Source organism: Eumetopias jubatus, unplaced genomic scaffold, assembly GCF_037043125.1.
Source record: "Eumetopias jubatus isolate StellerSeaLion01/CBP00866 unplaced genomic scaffold, mEumJub1_p1.0 scaffold_1, whole genome shotgun sequence".
NCBI lineage: Eukaryota > Metazoa > Chordata > Mammalia > Carnivora > Otariidae > Eumetopias > Eumetopias jubatus.
The window spans coordinates 184,520,876-184,540,241 of record NW_028274807.1 but is presented as its reverse complement, the minus strand read 5'-3'; the positions used below and the strand labels follow the sequence as shown (position 1 = coordinate 184,540,241).

The 19,366-nt window shown below is 39.4% G+C and overlaps 1 protein-coding gene across 4 annotated transcripts in view; it reads left to right on the top strand.

The window, feature by feature from the left end:
• The window catches only part of SLC25A26 (solute carrier family 25 member 26), a 132,959-nt gene that overhangs the window by 25,611 nt on the left and 87,982 nt on the right, over positions 1-19,366 (top strand). For 2 of the 4 annotated variants that reach the window (XM_028110333.2, XM_028110334.2), the window contains exons 4-5: positions 13,143-13,247; positions 14,550-14,597. The exons of the other annotated variants lie outside the window; for them this stretch is intronic. In XM_028110333.2, the coding sequence (XP_027966134.2) occupies positions 13,143-13,247; positions 14,550-14,597 (153 nt within the window). The remainder of the gene's footprint in view (positions 1-13,142; positions 13,248-14,549; positions 14,598-19,366) is intronic. 4 annotated transcript variants of the gene reach the window in all.

Sequence of the window (19,366 nt, the reverse complement as noted above, 5' to 3'; positions counted from 1 at the left end):
TTGGGAAGTATTAAGATATTTTAAAAGAAAGTTATTTTAAAGAAATGTAGTTAAGTTAATTGTATCATTTTAGTTGATGAAAACATATCAGATTGTATCTGGGAAGTCCAGGAGAAAAGGAGTTATGGAGGAAATTGTCTATTATACAGAAAAGCAGTGTCACTCTGTGTGATAATATGAATTGTTGTGGCTATGATGTTTGATAAAGACAAAAGATGATCTCTGCTCTTCTTTGGTATTTTTGTGTCTTAAAAATGTATTTATTTTTTGTATCTGGGATATATAAAACCCTCTACTTTTCCATTACTGTAAAATGAATTTTTTTAAAGAATTCTAATTCTATTATAGTTAACATACAGTGTCATATTAGTTTCAGGTGTATAATACAGTGATTCAACAATTCTATACATTACTCGGTGTTCACTCTGATAAATGTACTCTTAATCCCCATCACCTATTTTACCCATCCCTCCCCACCCACCTCCCCTCTGGTAGCCATCCATTTGCTCTCTGTAGTTAAGAGTCTGTTTTTTGGTTTGTCTCTGTCTCTTTCTTTACTTTGTTTCTTAAATTCCACATAGGTGGGAAATCATATACTTTTTAGATCCATCCAGGTTGTTGGAAATGGCAAGATTTCACTGTAAAATTAATTCTTAATCTAAGAAATCTGTTCCTTGAAGAGTGTTGAACTTAGCCCAAGAAACATTAAATTCACTAAAGTGGCTTTTATAAAACTTCCTTTGACATTGTTTTAAAAATGATTTTTCAGAACCCGAGTTAACGCTGGATTTTTTTTTTTTAATTGCTTTCATGATTTACTGAAGTTAGAAAAGTGATGGGACTAGCAGTGTATTAGTTTCTGAGTGGCAAGTGGTAATTCCTTCATGAGCCATGGACATGGACAGTTGTTACTGCAGTATTATTTATGCATGAATACATGGACATTTTGCATAGAATTTCTGGACATTTTCCATAGACTTTCTGGACATTTTCATTCCCTCTACTCTTACCCAAAGTAAGGACTCCTGAGCTTGAATTGTACTGGAAAATCAGCTTAAACTGCAATTTAAAAGCAATTTATACTTAATTTAAAAACAATCCTTTAACCTATTAGCCTAGGTTTAGATTTTTTTTTTCTTTGTTTTGTGATTATGTTCTGGCTTTAGAACCTTATTACGTGCAGTATTTTTTGAGTATATATATTAAAGAATAACAAGTTGTGAGAGTTTCAGTGTCTCTCAGGTTGTGAAAGTCTGTCCTTGTGATAACTCTTGCCTCATTATTTTAGAATTGCATGTTGCTCTAAGTTTAAATATTCTCATAAATTCAATATTTGGTTTATATTTTATAGTATGTTGCCGAGAACAGGCAGCAAAAAGAATTTGGCCTCTTATTTCATTTCACATAGGGCCATCTTGCCTGAAAGCTGGTTTGCCATGTTGAAGGATAGGCTTTCTTCAATTTAAAAACTTTCTGTCTGTTAGACTTATGAAGAATATAAAAAGTGATATATAATTAGAGTAAATAATGTTTGTTAGATTAATCGTGTTAATGATACATCTTTTCATATCTAGAAAATACTGTATATTCTAATACTATAACGGACATTTAAAAAATACTGAAGCCTTTATCGTTTTATTGCGTGTGTGTGAACTCTTGGGTGTAGGAGGTGGTGTAGGTGGATGTGAGCTAGAAAACAAGTGTCTATAACACTGGAGATAAACAGTTCTGGGACAGTTGTATTTTTATTGGGTCTCTTAGGATTTCCATGGTCCCTTAGGTGGTAAGGCCTAATGTCAGATGCCTTTTTATAGTTCCTGTTATGCCTGGTGATCTTCAAAAAAAAAAGTGATCAGTAGTGGGTACATTGAATGATTTCACAGGTGAAACATACCTTGATGTTGACATTTGATTGATTTTAAGTTTAGTTACAGTGTCATATGTTGAAAAAATTTTTAGTTTGTGGAAATGTTGGTTCTGATGCTGCATTTATCTTTTTGTACTTTTTCTTTTTTTGTTTTTTTAAGATTTTATTTATTTATTTGAGAGAGAGAGAGCGCACGGGCCCGGGTCGGAGTTGGGCAGGTGGGGCAGAGGAAGAGGGAGAAGCAGACTCCTTACTGAGCAGGGAGCCTGAAGCAGGGCTTGATCCCCAGGACCCTGGAATCATGACCTCAGCCAAAGGCAGATGCTTACCTGACTGAACCACCTAGGCGCCTCTATCTTTGCATTTTCTTAAAAAAACTTTCCAAAGCCATTTAGTATCTGTTTTCTCAATAAATCCTTGAGAAATGTATATGCTGCCTTCTGATTTTAGTAACTTGTTTCAGTTTCATGGAGCATAAACCTTTGGTTTCAGATTCATACAGGTGTGGTTGCTAAAAGTAAGAGAAAGAAATGGGTGAATTTAGGAGAAACAAATTTTCATGGGTAGAATAAAAAGGAGTGAAAAACAAAGACATCCATGGCTGTCAATGTTCAGAAAGGTATAGAGACATAGAGAAAATAAATACTTCAGTTGGGATTCTTCCATTGCAAATAGATTTCTTAGAAACAAGAACACATTTTGTTGGTATCCACTATGTCCACAATGACTTTGTTGTAGCAACTCTAAGTATATAAAAGAGAAACAAAAGCACACTGCCCTAATAACCATTCCCTGTACCAGCACCTTGATTAAAACTTAATGATGAATCAATAAAACTATAATTACAACCTTCTACCTTATGTTTGTAATTTGGAATACAGTAAAATCGATCAAATAAGATTTAATATGTAACAACAGTAAGGGCGCCATTCGTGCCATTTTTATGAGGAAGTTTGCTGCACCAAATCTCTAAATCCCTACCTCAATTATTTCACAGCTCAGCTTTCATCAGACACAGAAGACGCCCTGCGAGAAGTAGAATCTGTAATTAGATCAGAAGGGTTGGGGGTAGGTTTGCTCTAATACAGCAGATACTGTAACATGACAGCCATAGTGATTTTTTTAAGTCTTTAAGATTTGACTTTTCCCGGGTCTTATCCTACTTTTGGCCTAAGTTCATGTTGTTTGCGGAAATAAAAGAATATTGAAATTTCTTTGCAGCCTAATGCAGCCACTCTGCATTTAATGTGTGCTTGGGTGACCTGTGTGGAAGATGCTGGTTGATTATCCTTTCTGGCCACATTCTAATACGGGATTGGGAAAGCTAGGAAATAAATTGTATCATGTTTTGTAGATGCTTTTCTGACAGCCTCTAACAGTAATTTTCCAAGTGTAGCCCAGAGAGCACCTACTTTAGACTCAGTCGCCTGGGCAGTAGGTTACAAATGACAATTTTTGGAGATGGCACCAGGAACCCTGCATTTTAAACAAGATTCCTAGGTGGTTTTGGTCCGCAGTGATATTTAAGCACCACTAATTTAGAGATATCAAACATTTAAATATGTATATCCCACTACTAAATATTTTGACTGAGTTGGATCAGCAGTCCCACACTCAGGAATATGTTAGCTCCTGGGCATGGTGGCACAAGGAATGCCACATGCTGATCAGAAGTGCAGTTCCTTTTGTCTTCTTCTGAGTTAGACACTTGTAGAGCTCCTGAAAGACCTAGTTCAATAAAGACTGGCTAGTTTTGAGGGTGGTAGCACACTCAGACATATTGATTTGGATTTTGAAAATAAAGTGAGGGTTGTACCAAGATCTGACATTTTCTTCGAGGCCCATTCCATCTAAGAGCCTTGAAAACGAAGGCAATTTATGTTGTTTAGCTTATCTATCATCTAACAAGGTCATTGGACCTTCTGTGTGCTGTAGCCCATTCAGGCCTCATTGGTTATCAGCATATGGATTAAGCACGTCATTAGCACCTCATTTTTATTTTCAGCTTCCCCACTGAATTGGCTACTTGGAAGTGCATTCCTTGATGCAGTCAGGAGTGCTTTGTCAGCAACAAAGCACAGTGCATATGTTAGTTACCGTTGTGTTTTTCCAGGTGGGGCTTTAAGCCATTTTTGATTGTGTTGTTAGTATGTTCTAAAATGTATTTATAGGGGTGCCTGTCTGGCTCGGTTGGTGGAGTGTGTGACTCTTGATCCCTGAGTTGTGAGTTCAAGCCCACACTGGGTCTAGAGATCGATTAAAAAAAAAATTAAGGGGCACCTGGGTGACTCAGTGTTAAGCCTCTGATTCTTGGTTTCGGCTCAGGTCATGATCTCAGGGTCATTAGATGTAGTCCCATGTTGGACTCCTTGCTCAGTGGGAAGTCTGCTTGAGATTCTCTCCCTGTGCCTCTTCCCCCACTTGCACACACTCTCTCTCAAATAAATAAATATTTAAAAAACCCTGAATTCCTTTAAAAAATTAAAAAAAATTAAACGTATTTGTTTTTGTTTTTTTGAGAAGAATCACTGAACAAGATAATAGAAGAAGGGTTGACAACTTTGGAAATGTGTTTTATCTTTTGAAATAATCATGATAGATTTTGAAATATCCATGAATTAGTGGAGAGTAACTTTCGTTTGCAGTTGTGGTCGTATTTTTCCAAACTTGTGTGCAGTTGTATGATCCATCCATGGAGATAGGGTGAGTAGAAAAGACAGCTGCCCCGGAAGTGAAGGGTACTTATTAACTGAGGAGGAAGCCCACAGTGATGCTGCAGATGGAGTTGCTTGTGTATATAAAGGTGAAGGAGGCAGAAATGTACAGGTATTACTAGGAAACTTGCTGTACAATTAGAAGCTGTGACCACACTGTCAGCCAGTTAACTACACTCAAACAAGCACTTCTCCTGATGTGTTTAAGCACATGCGGGGGGTTTCTGCTAAGGCAGCCTTTTACCCTGCTCTGTTTATTTCTTAGTGTTTCTGGGGACCTTTTTTCCTAAAAAGATTTTATTTTTTAATTTTTTAAAAAAAGATTTTATTTATTCATTTGATGAGAGAGAGAGAGAGACAGAGAGAGGAAGCATGAGCAGGGGGAGAGGGAGAAGCAGGCTCCCTGCTGAGCAGGGAGCCCGATGTGAGGCTTGATTCCAGAGCCCTGGGATCATGACCCGAACTGAAGGCAGATGCCCAACCGACTGAGCCACTGAGGTGCCCCAAGATTTTATTTATTTATTTTTTTAAGTAATCTCTACACCCAACATGGGGCTCGAACTCACGACCCCGAGATCAAGAGTCACATGCTCCACTGCCTGAGTCAGCCAGGCTCCCCTGGAACCTTTTTTTCCGCTTCAGGCCCTGAAGTCCCTGGGACACACACACATTTTAATAGCTTCCTAAGAACCCTAAACTATAAGAATTACACAAAAAATTATCTCAAGAATCTAAAAAGTAACTCGCTTTCCACTGTCATTCTTTAAACCCCATCCCTTTCACATCTGTTCCTCACTTGGACCTCTTTGATTCCTCTTATGTAGGCTGCTTTCCTTTAGCCCTTCTGTTTCCTCTGCCATGCCTGTTGTCCTTAACTGGAAGTGTGGATTTAGATAGAAAGTCCTTACTGTGCTCTAGACATTGAGGATAAAACAACAAGATGAGATACTATCTTTAAGAGGCTTGCCACCTACAGGTCGAGATGAATGTGTAAGGTGTAAGTACACTTAGGGGTTACAGGTATTTTACGAAAAGTGAGTACAAGGTACAGTGAGAGCCTGAGAAGAGAAGGAATGGTTAGTTTTGTCTGGGTCTGTGTTGATTCAGGAAAGGCCTGATAGAACATGAGTCCTTGAGCTACATTTCATGGTATGATTGTTTGTCAAGTGGGTGGGTGCTAGGAGGGGTATTGAGTTGATGAAAAGTCCTTATTAGACACTTTCAAGTTCTAAATGGAGTGCGGATGTGACTGGGCTATCATGAAATGAGGCAGGGCAGGGGGGCTGGAGGCCTTGGCTGCTGGGGGAAGGAGTTTGGCGGAGCTGCGCAGAAGGACTGCATTTGTTAGGATTTTAAGGACCTCTCCTGGTAGCTATGTGGAGGTGGACGTGGTGTTTGAATGGAGGGGAGGAGACTACCACAGAAGCCCCAGGAGAGAGAGATGAGCAGAGTGCAACTAAGGCAGGGGCATGGCGTACAGAGAGAGAAGGTGAGTTTGAGGATAAGAGGTGGAATTGGCATATAGGTAGTAGTTCTTTCAAAAGCCCTTCCACCAGCATTCCTCCAGTGCATATATCTTCATGGATGCCTTTGGTAGTCTGTTGTGTGTGTGTTGTACACATGCTTAAACTCTCTGACAGACTCTTGCAAGCTAAGTCAGCTAAGCACACCCTGCTCTCCAGCTGTCCCAGCCATCTGAGCCTGAGGAATGTGCAGAGGGGGGAAGAAGAAAGGGAAAGAAGGCAGAGCTTGGAAGTCGGTCCAGGCATGGCATGACCCGTGTCTGGTGATGACCCTGCTTAAAGTATAATAATGTGCAGAGACATTTTTCAGAGAGGCTTTTATAAAGAACAGTTTGCACCGTCATCCCTCCAGTGTTTTTTTAAAGATTTTATTTATTTATATATTTTATTTAATTTAATTTTTTTATTTATATATTTTTTAAAGATTTTATTTATTTATTTGACAGAGACACAGCGAGAGAGGGAACACAAGCAGGGGGAGTGGGAGAGGGAGAAGCAGGCTTCCTGTGGAGCAGGGAGCCCGATGCAGGGCTGGATCCCAGGACCCTGGGACCATGACCTGAGCCGAAGGCAGATGCTTAATGACTGAGCCACCCAGGCGCCCCTATTTATATATTTTTAAAGAGAGAGAGGGTGAGTGGCGTGGCGGGGGTGCAAAGGGAGAGGGATGGAGAGAGAATCTCAAGCAGACTCGCAACTGAACACGGAGACTGATGCGAGGCTCCATCCCAAGACCCCGAGGTCATGACCCGAGCCGAAGCCAAGAGGTGGGTGCTTACTGAGCCGCCCAGGTACCCCCATCCCCCCGATTTCTTGATGACCTCCTTTTTTTTTTTTTTAACACATTTTAGATTGTTTTCTGTTTGATAAGTTTTCTTTTCTTTCCCTGTTTTGGTATGCAGCATTAGCTCCACTGGTATTGATTCATGATCTAGGAGAGTGTATTTCATTGACTGTCTTGTTTACTTAGTGGTCAAGAGGGCAGGGAAGCTCTGTGTTGCCTTTTTATTTAAGAGCAGTATCAGTTTTTGGGAACACAAATTAAGCTTAGTTTTGCAGAAATAGTGAACAAGATTTTCATGGAAGCTGATGAAGTTGAAATTGTTCCAGTTAGTTATTGCCATTATATTGTAAATAGAAAAACCAGATACTTCTCTCCAAGGACCAAACTAGTAAAGGTAGGATTGGCCACTTCTGTGCAAGCCTGCACTTTGTCAGTGACAAACCTTTACTTTTTCAGATACTGTTTTGTTAAGATTAGGGTTCTTAGTGACATAAGGAATTAAATGCCACTATTACAAAATGGCTTTGACTTGTAATTGTATACTCTTCAATATTTGAATGCCTGTCCTATGTCTAACACTGGAAATTGGATACTTTTATTATATAACTAGAGAATATATTGAGGACTTCTGTAAGGAGGCCGTATATGGATCATAGAGCTGTCAGGTAACACAGATCAGGGTTGGAACTCTGACTTGTCACATAGCCTATTTACTGTGTGTTGGTAGGCCATTTACTTAGCCTCACTGAGTTGCTATTTTCCTTATCTTAAAAAACGGGGTTAATGCTTCCCCGTTCACAGTTCTAAGGATGAAGTGACACATTACTTACAAAGTGTGTAGCCTAGCATCTGATCTGTGAAGGGTCCAGTAAACGTTGGTTCCAGTCCATGCCACACAAAGTGCAATATTTGGCACAGTTGTAAAGTTTTTTTTTTTCTTCAAAGATTTTATTTATTTATTTGAGAGGGAAAGAATGAGAGATAGAGAGCACGAGAGGGAAGAGGGTCAGAGGGAGAAGCAGACTCCCCGCTGAGCAGGGAGCCCGATGCGGGACTCGATCCTGGGACTCCAGGATCATGACCTGAGCCAAAGGCAGTTGCTTAACCAGCTGAGCCACCCAGGCGCCCTGTAAAGTTTTATAGTTTTGGGAGGGAATCAGTTCAGAAGATTGAAATTGAAATTCAAAGAATTTCAGTGACTCGTTGAAGGTTTCCCAGCTGCTGTGGACAGTAAAACACCACTGTAGAATGAAGAGTTAGATACTTCTCTGCATACTTCCAGGAGCACCTTCATCTTCTACTTTTAATGAAATATTTTAAAAATGGCAGAAGTGATGCAAAACTAGAGACGAGATGTGTATTACTTGGGTAATGTTGTGAACTCTGATCACTGTAGGGTTTTTCTTTTATTTTTAAAAGATTTTATTAAATAATCTTTACACTGAACATGCAGCTCAAACTGACACCCCCAAGATCAAGAGTTGTGTGCTGCACTGACCCAGCCAGCCAGGTGCCCCGTTGAGGGTTTCTTAAAATAAGAAAAGGTGAGAGTTCTAAAATGTGCTCTCGGTTACTATGGTAGACAAAATCATGATCCCCAAAAGATGTCCTAGACCCTAAAACCTGTGAATATGTTACCTAGCATGGCAAAAAGGACTTTGCAGATCAGATAAAGTTAGGGATCTTGAGATGGGAAGATTTTCCTGGATTATCTAGGTGAGCCCAGTATAATTATAAACGTCCTTATAAGAGGAATGCCAGAGTGTCGGGGAGAGAGGTTTTTTAAGATGCTGTGCTCTGGCTTGAAAAGGGAGAAAGGGCCACAGAATGAAGGTAGAGGGAATAGACACTCCTTCAGAGCCTCCAGAAAGAACACCACCTGGCTGACAGTTGGATTTCAACTTAGTAGGACCTATTTTGGAATTCTGACCTCCACAATTGTGAGAGTAGATTTGTGTTATTTTAAGCCTCTAAATGTGTGGTAATCTGTCAGAACAGCAATAGGAAACTAATACAGTTAGCCTTGAATGCCATTCTCCTCCACTGTCAGGTTTTATGTTGGTTGCAATCTGTGCATCTGTCCGTGGGGCCTTTGTCACCTCCTGTGAAGTCATGGCTCATTTCTGTTATGGAAAGGAACAAAAGTGAAAAAGCCATTTAAGGCTTAAGCCTTGTGTAAAATGGTATGAACAACCTTCAGAAACAAAGCCTAAAAGATGATGTAATTATTTTTGTTGAGAAGACTATTAACTTTCTGTCCAGAGTCTAGATGATCAAGGACAGTAGTTTTATCAGACAAGAGAAGACTAATAGCTACAAAAATTAAAAAAATTTTTTTCCTAATGCCTATCGGATATTTATGTAAGTGTAAAGAGTCTTAAAAGTGAGACTTAAAAGTGAGTCTTAAAAAAAATGAACTTATGTCCCCCTATCCACGGATAAAATTTAAACCCTAAGGATGGTAAATTAGGAGTTAGAAATTGCTGTTAGGATTATTTTATCGCCAACTGTAATTCCATTTGTAACCAGGAGATGGCAGAATTGACACACAGATGAACTGTTCAGTTATAGGGGTTTTGATTCTAAATGATGGTATAGAAAGATATACCCTATATATTAATTTGGAAACCTTCCCAGAATTTTGAGAACTACAAAAAGAATGTAGAATAAAATGCAAGTAAGTAAATTGCGCATTTCAAAAATTTTCAGAGCGTCATGAGGTTTCTCTCCCTCATATTAATTTGCCACATTGGAGTTTACTCTGCCTTAATCACAAAGCAGCCTTTGCTTTGTGATTAAATTTTGGCTGTATTCACCCTATTTAGGTTTCTCTGTTGAACTTATGATAGATTTGCCATTCTAAACTTGAAGAATTAGCTGATACTAAACTTTGAAACTTTAAGTTTATTAGGTATATATAAATATGATGTTTGATGAGAAATAATTCTGGAGATGATAATCAAAAGATATGGGTTTCACCCTTGCTTCCTAAGCCAAGTAGTGCTCTGACCTTTAATAACTTCTGTCTCAGATTTGTATGTATTTAAACATGCTGACAATTGGCTTCTAATATCAGAGGCATATTTACAGGCTGTTTAGGTTTCCCGGAGAAAAATAAAAATAAGGTAAGTTATTGTGAGCTGTGCTGGCATAGTTGGGGAAAGGATGTAATGTTAATGGAAGGCACTATCGGTGATGCCCAGTGACCTTGAAGAGCATTTCAGGAGTGAGAGGACAGAGGCGCCTGGGTGGCTCAGTCAGGTAAGCGTCTGCCTTCAGCTCAGGTCGTGATCCCAGGGTCCTGGGATCAAGCCCTACGTTGGGCTCCCTGCTCAGTGGGGAGCCTGATTCTCCCTCTCCTCCTGCTCCTCCCCCTGCTGTGTATGTTCTCTCTCTGTCTCTCAAATGAATAAATAAAATCTTTTAAAAAAAAGTCAAGTGGTACTGTGACTAGCTGGCAGTGAGGTATGGAGATGTGGAAGGTGGCTGTGGCAATGAAAGGTCCAGAGATTTAGCGGCATCACTCTCCCTCTTTCTCCTTTGCCGTCATTCCTTTTACCAAATGGGAGGCCAAAGTTCACTATAGTTTTTCCCCTTTTCACACACTTAGTCTTATGACCTATAGTTCTGCATCTCGGCGTTCAATGAATACTAAAAGGAGACATTCAGGTCTCCATTGCAAAAATAAATTAAAAGACTTGCCAGGTAAGTTTTTATTTATGTCAAAGAAAGAAAAAATCTTGATAGCAGCTTCATTATAATCAGTTTTTTAAAAAAGATTTTATTTATTTATTTGACAGAGAGGGACACAGCGAGAGGGACCACAAGCAGGGGGGGTGGGAGAGGGAGAAGCAGGCTTCCCGCTGAGCAGGGAGCTAGATGCGGGGCTTGATCCCAGGACCCTGTGATCATACCCTGACCCGAAGGCAGATGCTAAACTTCTGAGCCACCCAGGCACCCTATTATAATCAATTTTTAATCTAAAGTTTATTGTGTTTTGGGTATGTTTAATTCTAATGAAGCCAGTATTGTATTTTAATGTTGATAAAAGAGAGGAACATGAATTTTCTTTATGTAAAACCTTAGTCATTTTGTCTTTTGATAGACCTTTGACATACAAAACACTCTTGGGTTTAATGAAATGCCACCATTCCTGTGTCATGGATTCGTACTGAACCCTAGATTTGTGAGGAAAGAATGCTCTAAAGAATGGATTTACCAAGAGACCTACAGATAACATTATTTCCTTTCCTGGAATCACAGTCCAGTAATGTGTTTTTGTTCTTGTGCAGTGAAATACCCTGTTGTGGCTCAAATTCAAATCCAGGAAAGATCAGAGTTAATAGAAAACCAAATCGAAGGCAGCAGAGTTATTGGAGGAAGTAGACAGTGGCCTCTCTCTTCTGCCGAAATCGCCATGCTGCGCAAGCCAGGAGGCCGCGCTCACTGCTTTGTACCTCTTCAGTTAGCGAGATTGCTTTTCATCCCAGAACCTTGGCAGAGTTTTTGTTTTGCTTCTGTATTTTTAAGAAATAAAAACATAATGTAAGAACATGAAGGGTTATGAAGCATGAAGTTCCATAAATATTTATGCCAAGCCACATGAGTAGACAATTCCTATTTTCTTGACATATTGGGGTCATACTTCACTCTTCACCTCTTGAATTGAAAAATACAAGGAGTTAGTGAACCTTTTCTTTCTTTTCTCTTTCCTTTTGTATTTATTTTTCATTTCTTTAATGAGTTTTAGATGCTGGGAACTATCCTTTTAGGTTCATGGAAGTTTCAATGAACTTTGTTTTATGTCCTGGTTTATAAGTATGGATTTAAAAGTTTACACACTTATCAAGAGTAACATGATTTATACCTAGTTTTAGGCTTTAGTGGTAAGGTGTTTAATCTGTTTTTTTGTGTGTGTGATTATCTCTAAATTAAAAAGTATTTGTCAAGGTTAATAAGTGGGATTGCTTCAAAAAGAATATTTTATTTTATTATTTTTAAAGATTTTATTTATTAGGGGGAGAGGGAGAACACAAGTTGGGGGAGGGTCAGAGGGAGAGGGAGAAGCAGACTCCCCACTGAGCAGGGAGCCCAATGCGGGGCTCCATCCCAGGACCCTGAGATCATGACCTGAGCTGAAGGCAGATGCTCAACCTACTGAGCCACCCTGAAAAGCATATTTTAAGTTAGCCCTTTCATTTTCTATTCTTCCTCAATTAAAATCTTTGGTCCATAGCAGATATATTTACCCTTTGATATTATGTTGAAGAAATTTATCAAGTAGGTAATACCTATTGGTTTTAGAGAATTTAGAAGTGCTGATAGGTAGAAAAGATAAAATCCCACTTTGTTTTTTTAAGTCTATGTAACTTTATATATAGGTAATCTAACATTTAAGTACAAAGATAAAAATATTTAAAAAATTCTGGAGGGGGACCTGAGTGGCTCAGTTGGTTAAACCGCCGACTCTTGATTTTAGCTTGGTTCATGGTCTCAGGGTTGTAGGATCGAGCCCTGCATTGGGCTCTGCATTCAGCACAGAGTCTGCTTGGGATTCTGTTTCCCTCTGCCCCTCCCCTTGCTCTCTCTCCCTTAAATAAGTAGGTAAATCTTTTTAAAAAAATTTCTGGAATATTGGTTGTTGACCACTCAGGCGTGAATATGGACCAGTCAGGACCTAAGTCAACTTGAATGCTGGAGCAGGGCCCAAGAGTACCTGGAGTTTCTCCTCAGTTGTTTCGTGGCGGTGGTCAGCGGGGCAGTGGGTGGGAGTGGTCTGGGGTGCTGGGGTTGGGAGCCTCTTGAGGCTGGGGTGGGTGGTGAAGTAGAAAATGAGATATAACCAGGCGATGAGCAGTCTTGCCTCTGTTGATGTGTGCATTATTGACAGTAAAGCAAAAGTCCCTTTGGTTCGTTCTTTCAACCTATTTTCATGTGATCACTAGATGATGCTGTTCTAGATGTTGGGGATTCAGAATAAGTAAATGTGTTCTTGCCATTTGAGGGGCTTACAGAGAGATGGGCTTAGCACAACATGCAGAAGGATCAGGACAAGGGAGGGGAGGTTCTGGGCTGACAAAATAATGCATGTCCACTAAGGATCTAAGGTTTTTAAGCTGAAAAATACCTTTTGACATCTTGCACTGAGCCTGTACATTATCCCTTTTTAACTATAGTTTTTTGCTTATTAAAAGAATTTCAACTTTCATAGCAGTTACTTCTTTTTTAGGATGTAATTAAATTATGTATTTTAGGTTGCCTGCCTGATTCGAGTTCCTTCTGAAGTGGTTAAGCAGAGGGCACAGGTATCTGCTTCTTCGAGAACATTTCATATTTTCTCTAACATCTTATATACAGAGGTGAGATGTGTTAAGCTTTTTTTCTTTATTGAGAAAGATTTTATAGTAGCTTTTATGAACATTGTGATTCTCATCCCAGCAGTCTTAGAAGAGACCATAAAGCTAAATTTAAGGCCCAATCACAGTACCTTTTTAATACTAAGATTATCTTTGCCTTTTTTTGTTTTCAAATTTTAATTCTTCCCCCCAAATTTCTAAACAGTACATACCAAGTATCACTACTGTGTACATGTCCTACATTGTAATTGTCCTATAGTAGTTTCAGAATCAGACATGGAATAAATCGTAAAAATGTGAATTAAGATATCATATTAAAATGTTACTACAAAACTTGAGGACCCATGGAAGAGAAGGATAGTAATGGACATAGTGGCTAGCATCATAATGTTTATATTAAAATTCCTTTTTTACTTGTTAATGTTATGGGTCAGAAGTCAGTCTTGCTGGCCCTATTACTAGGGACCATTGAGATGCTTTTCTTTGTATTTTTTACAGAAGGTTTTTTTTTTTTTTTTAAGATTTTAGTTATTCATTTGAGACACAGAGATAGAGCATGAGCGGGGGGGAGGCAGAGGGAGAGGGAGAAGCAAGCTCCCTGCTGAGCCAGGAGCCCGATGTGGGCTCCATCCCAGGACCCTGGAATCATGACCTGAGCTGAAGGCAGACACGCTTAACCATCTGAGCCACCCAGGTGCCCCAGAAGCCTTTTTTTTTTTAAAGAGTAATCAGTCACGTGGAAATTTTCATTGAGTCTAGGTTTTTGAAAAGTTATTCTTAATGGTCCCTTTGTCACTTAGGTGAGGAGATACTGAGTATTTAATCATAGGATCATGAGATCAGTCTAGTAGAGGGACCCTGTTGTGAGTCATGTGGACAGTTAAGTAAGTCAAGGCTTGTCCAGAGATATTTATCACTATGGAGAGATTAATTAATTGCTGATGTCTTCTGATTGAAACTATGAAATATAATTCTGTTTTTATATGAAAGGATGATTGGCATTTGTGTGCTTTTGCTTTTGGAAATATTTTTAAAGCATCTCAAGTATGATTTTTCAGGAGCAGAAATGTTGAAAACAACTGAAATAGTCTGTTTGATTATTTTAGAGATGTTCCTATGTTAAAGGGAGCTGACCTGAGCCTTTTATACTTGAGTTTATAACCTTTAACCTCTTACGGAACTGTGGTCATTGTGACTGTTTTAAAACTTGGACTTCAGAAAAGGTAGATCTGCCTTTTTCAGAATGTCATTCAGAACTCTCTGCTATTCTAACTTTCTGAGCTCTTGGCCTTTTGTTTGTTTTAGGGCATCCAAGGATTGTATCGAGGCTACAAAAGCACAGTTTTAAGAGAGGTAACTCACTTAATTTCCACTTAATTGAAGTGCAAAAGAATGATACGAGTAAAGTTATTCAGAGAACCTGCTTTAAAAAATTAAAAAGAGAATTTGTGATCACTTTTTGGAAACACTCTTTAGTCTTATCCTGGTTCTTAGATCTAACAAATGGGTAGAATGGGTTTGCTGAAAGAGCAGTCTCCCTGGTCAGAATGGCACCCATCCTGTGGCGTGGTTGTTGCTAAGGTGGCTGAATGTCTGCTTTGGCTGAAATAATAAGAAAACTACTACTAAGGGTAAGATACCAAGTTAATTACCAGAATACACAGAATTAATGAAAACTTAGTAATGAAAGAAGCACTTGAAGAAACAAGTGTCTCAAAAGTCTGTATCATGCAGTCAACTCTTGTCTTCCTGATAACAAGGTACAGTGAGCTGGGGCGTTCGGTCGGGACTGGGGCCTTTGCAGGTGGCTTGCCACGCAGTGTGGCCCCAGCAGCCACTTCACCTCTTGTGACCTCTAACCCTAAAAGTCGGGAATTCAATACATTTCTTTTGCTTTTAGTTGAAAAAGCAAAGTGATGTCAGTATCTTCCTGTCGGAAGTATGTTTTACTTTTTCCCCTCACATAGAGGACAATATTTTGAAGTTCAGAAGTTGATTTATGCAAGATTTATGACAGTCTTTGTGTGGTTTGGGGTATAGTTTTCTTTTTTTTTTTTTTAAGAGTTTAACTCCTAGGATTTTTTTTTCAGCTTTATTGAGATATAATTGACAACTAAACTTGTAAGGTATTTAAAATGTACAGTGTGATGATGATTTGATATATACACACACATATATATGTATACATTGTGAAAAGGATTGGCACGTAATTTCCTATTAAAGAAAATACAAAGGGGAATCTGCATACCTTTGCTCTGTATTCTTTTTCCTACTTGGAGTTCCCTGGGTGCTAAAATATTTGCATTTATAAAAATGTTTTTAATTTAAATAAATATTGCTATGATTAGCAGAACATTGAAATTGTTTGAAATCCCTAGTTTTATTCCCAGGTAGTTTTTGCGTGTTTTGTTTTTTACTATAGACTACAATCTTTTTTATGAAACACCAGCACTGTTACATGTTATTTAAAGCTTTGATTTCCACAAGGTAACAGCCTTTAGTGTAGTGTGGTGTAGTTGATGTAGATCTTTGAAAAACTTCCTTTGAAGGAAAACTGAATGTTTCAAAATTTGTTTGTGTGACGGTGACTTCTGTCTTTCAAAAATATCACCCACACTATGTCTTCATTCTGTACTTATTTTCTGATTCACCAAACATGTGTGATTTACTCAGATTTCACCGGGGTACAGCAAACCGGAGGGGGGGGGCACTGAACCTTTTTTTGTTTTTCTGAGAGATCCTGAATAAATGAATATATTTACATGCTAGGCATTACTGGTTTTGCATACAAACAGATAAAACACATGGTTACAACTGCATTCTATTCTTTTAAAAATTTGTTTTGACATATGTCACACTAGTAATTAATGTCTAGGCTGCAGTTTTTGCAAGTAGTGTGACCCTACTGAGATGACTTTGTTTACTGAAAATGGCAGTGCTTTGTTGGAAATTTAATTGGGGTCTTCTGCATTATGCGTATTCATAAAAGATCCTTCAGAACTGATTTTAGTTGAAATATTGCTTTTGTACGGATTCTCTGATAGAACGAGAGAAGAATTATCACGGAATGAAACATAGCTTCTTTTCAAAATGAGAAAAATAAGTGATATATCTGCTTTAAACAAAATTTTTACATTATAAATAGTTTCAATTCTTATGTTATTGTGACACCAATATCAAATCTTTTTGCCAAGAGCTTCTTTGATTGTTTCAGTAAGAAAATACATTGAAGCCTTAGTGAGAATCACCAGGAAACTTATATGGTTATTCTGTGTACAATTTCTTCTTTAAAACAAGTTTTATCTCCCTAGCGGTAGCCCATTAGAATGAGATTGAAGTTTGAATCCATGCATTATAAGATAGATTATGTGTGTTCTTTAGATTTTGTGAATGCCGTCACATGTTTTTTACTGCATTTGATGTTTGTGGAGATTGTGTGCTTATCCCTTATGTTCGCTTCAATTATTGTAGTTACTGTGAATTTTGGACGGAGTCTAAGCAAGGTCAACAGATTATACTCTATACCTCAGCCTTTCAGTATTCGTTTGGTTAAATTAAATGCAGCCAAACCCTGAGCTGGAGTGGTGTTATTGTAGTAAGATGGAAATAGGGAGCGAAACTGCAGCTGCTTCTCTAGCTAGACTGATTTCAGAGCGTCCATTGTCCTGGAAGTTCTCAGGAGAGCAGCCTCATGATCTTGTATGTGAATTAGAAGGACTTCTAAAGAGGAAGAAAACCAAGAAGGGCAAGTTGTTTCAAAGGAAGTAGGAATAAGTTAAGCTCGGCAAATAGGCTTTATCCACAGATTCTACTCAGTCATTTTAAGAGCGCCTACTGTGTGTTGGGCACAATGCAGTACGTTTCTGCCCTCAAGGATTCACATTCTTGTGGGAAAACGACTAGGAGTAGACACTTCACAGTGCCATAGTGATGTGTAGGAACAAAATGTGGCTGAGATGGTGGAGGAAGCAGTGCTTGAATGGTACTCAGTATCTGTTGCATTAATATAAATGAAATGTTGACTTAACTCTTGAAGGAGTGGCAGAAATAATCAAGGAGACAGGCAGATGTAACATCATGAGTGAAGGCACAGGGTGTAAAAGCATCTGTGTACCTTGCTTAGCTCAGCAGCTTTGGAGTTTTCATCCCCTCAGAAGAGGCAAAAGTGATTTCTCTCTACCTCAGGCCAAGTGAGGATGCTGCAGGGAGCCACTCAACTAGGTGAGGTGTTTGCCTGGAGGAGAGGTCGAGCCTCTCCCTGTAGCTGGGTGCCTGCCAGGGGACTGGAGTCCAGCACGTGGGAGAAGGACTTGGAAGAGCCTGGCATGTGTCCCCCAGAATTTGGAGGCTGAATTACTGGCGTTTGGCTCTTGTCTGTGTAAATCTGATGGTAAGAAGGTGATTGGAGCTGCCTCAGTGGCAGGATGTTGCCGTCGTGATCATGAATGACTCCCAGCTTCTCTTTGGTAGATGAGAGCAGCCACTATAGAGAGATGAGACGGGCGAGGATGATCTCCCCCCTCACCCCACAGCTTTGCTCCCACGCTTCAATGAAAGCAGGTCTCCCCTCAAACTCTGACATGTGCAGTCAGAATCAAGCAGGCCAAACATGTCACTCAGCCTGTTCTGTAGGTTCATCGAAGCCCTGGATCTGTCCCTTTAGGGCCCCCCCACACCACTGATTGAAAAGCTCACTCGCAGGTAGACAGGGCAGCTTTTCCAATGTGGTTACCCTTGGCTATCTTACCCCCTAATGCGCTGGCTGGAAATGAGGACCTCTATGAATCAAGCCTTGGGAGTGCCCTTCAGCGTCTGCTCCAGCCCTGTTATCTGCCCCTCAGTTTCTTTGCCCCTCGGACTCTTGATATTATATAAATCTCACGTGTGTCTTACCAGAGACACCCTGTCTTAGGTGTTCTGCCATTTGTTTGTTTCTTTAGCCAAAATATCTTGGAGGTGATTTTTTTTATCACTTCATAAAGATCACCCTTTCATTTTTATGATTGCAGAGTACTCCATTGTGTACAAGAGCCATTGGTTATTTAACCAGTTCCTTGTTGGTGGACATTGCACACATGCTGCAGTGTGTGTTATCGTTTTTATGTCATTTTGTACATGGTGAGGATGTTTGTAGGTTAAATACCCAAAGTGAGATTGCTTGGCTAGCGTGTATGGCATTCATAATTTTGATGCCTATGGCTGCATTGCCCTGCATGGAAATACTAGTCGACACTTTTGCCAGCAATGTAGGAGCTCTTCCCCTCTGCCTTACCAACGGTACCAACAGTCTGAGAGGTGAAAACTGGTCTCACTCTAGTTTTAAATCTGAGCCTGGGCATATGGACATATATCCAAGAACTGTTTTATTTCCTTTACTGTGAACTGATTGTTTGAATTATGTTAGAGTCCTTGTGAGAATGAGATGGAGAGATCCCTGTGAAGGGCTTTCTACAGAGCCTGTCACATGGGATGCGTTTTGTATGCTTAGTAACCGGAAGGGCTTTTGACAGGAAATAACACCTGATGAGTGTGAAATGCAGCTCTGCCCTGGACCTTGGCAAGTTGCTTAACCTCTCTGAGCCCGTTTGCCCATCTGCGCTAGAAACTTTGCATAGACTGTTCTCATTGAAATCTCCCAGCAGTCTTATGAAAGAATATTAGAGCAATATGATCTGCCAGGGGACTCAGATGAAGAAACCTGACTGTAGGTTATGAGGTCCTTGAACAGCCATACAACCTTGATCAGTCTGTATTTAAACATCCGAATGCCATTTCATGATGATGAGTAACAATTGTGTTTGAGTTAAAGGCCAGCTGTTGGTATTACTTGTAAAGCTTCTCAGCTACAGTTGGAGGGCGTTTTATCCAAATGTCTTGTAGAGGGGAATTTTGTGTTCAGTTAACAAATTGCAACCTGCAGCTGATTTTATATTCACTGGCTACTTCTGTAGGAAAAACAACATAATGGTTATAATAATGTAAAGTTGCCCTAATTGGTGTTTCAGTTGGTTAAAATTACTAATGTAAATATGTTGGAAAAGTTCTTTGATTATTCTCTTTTGAGTCACATTGATAATTTACTGGAATTTATTTCCCAAGTAAGATTATCCATTTAGAGGAAG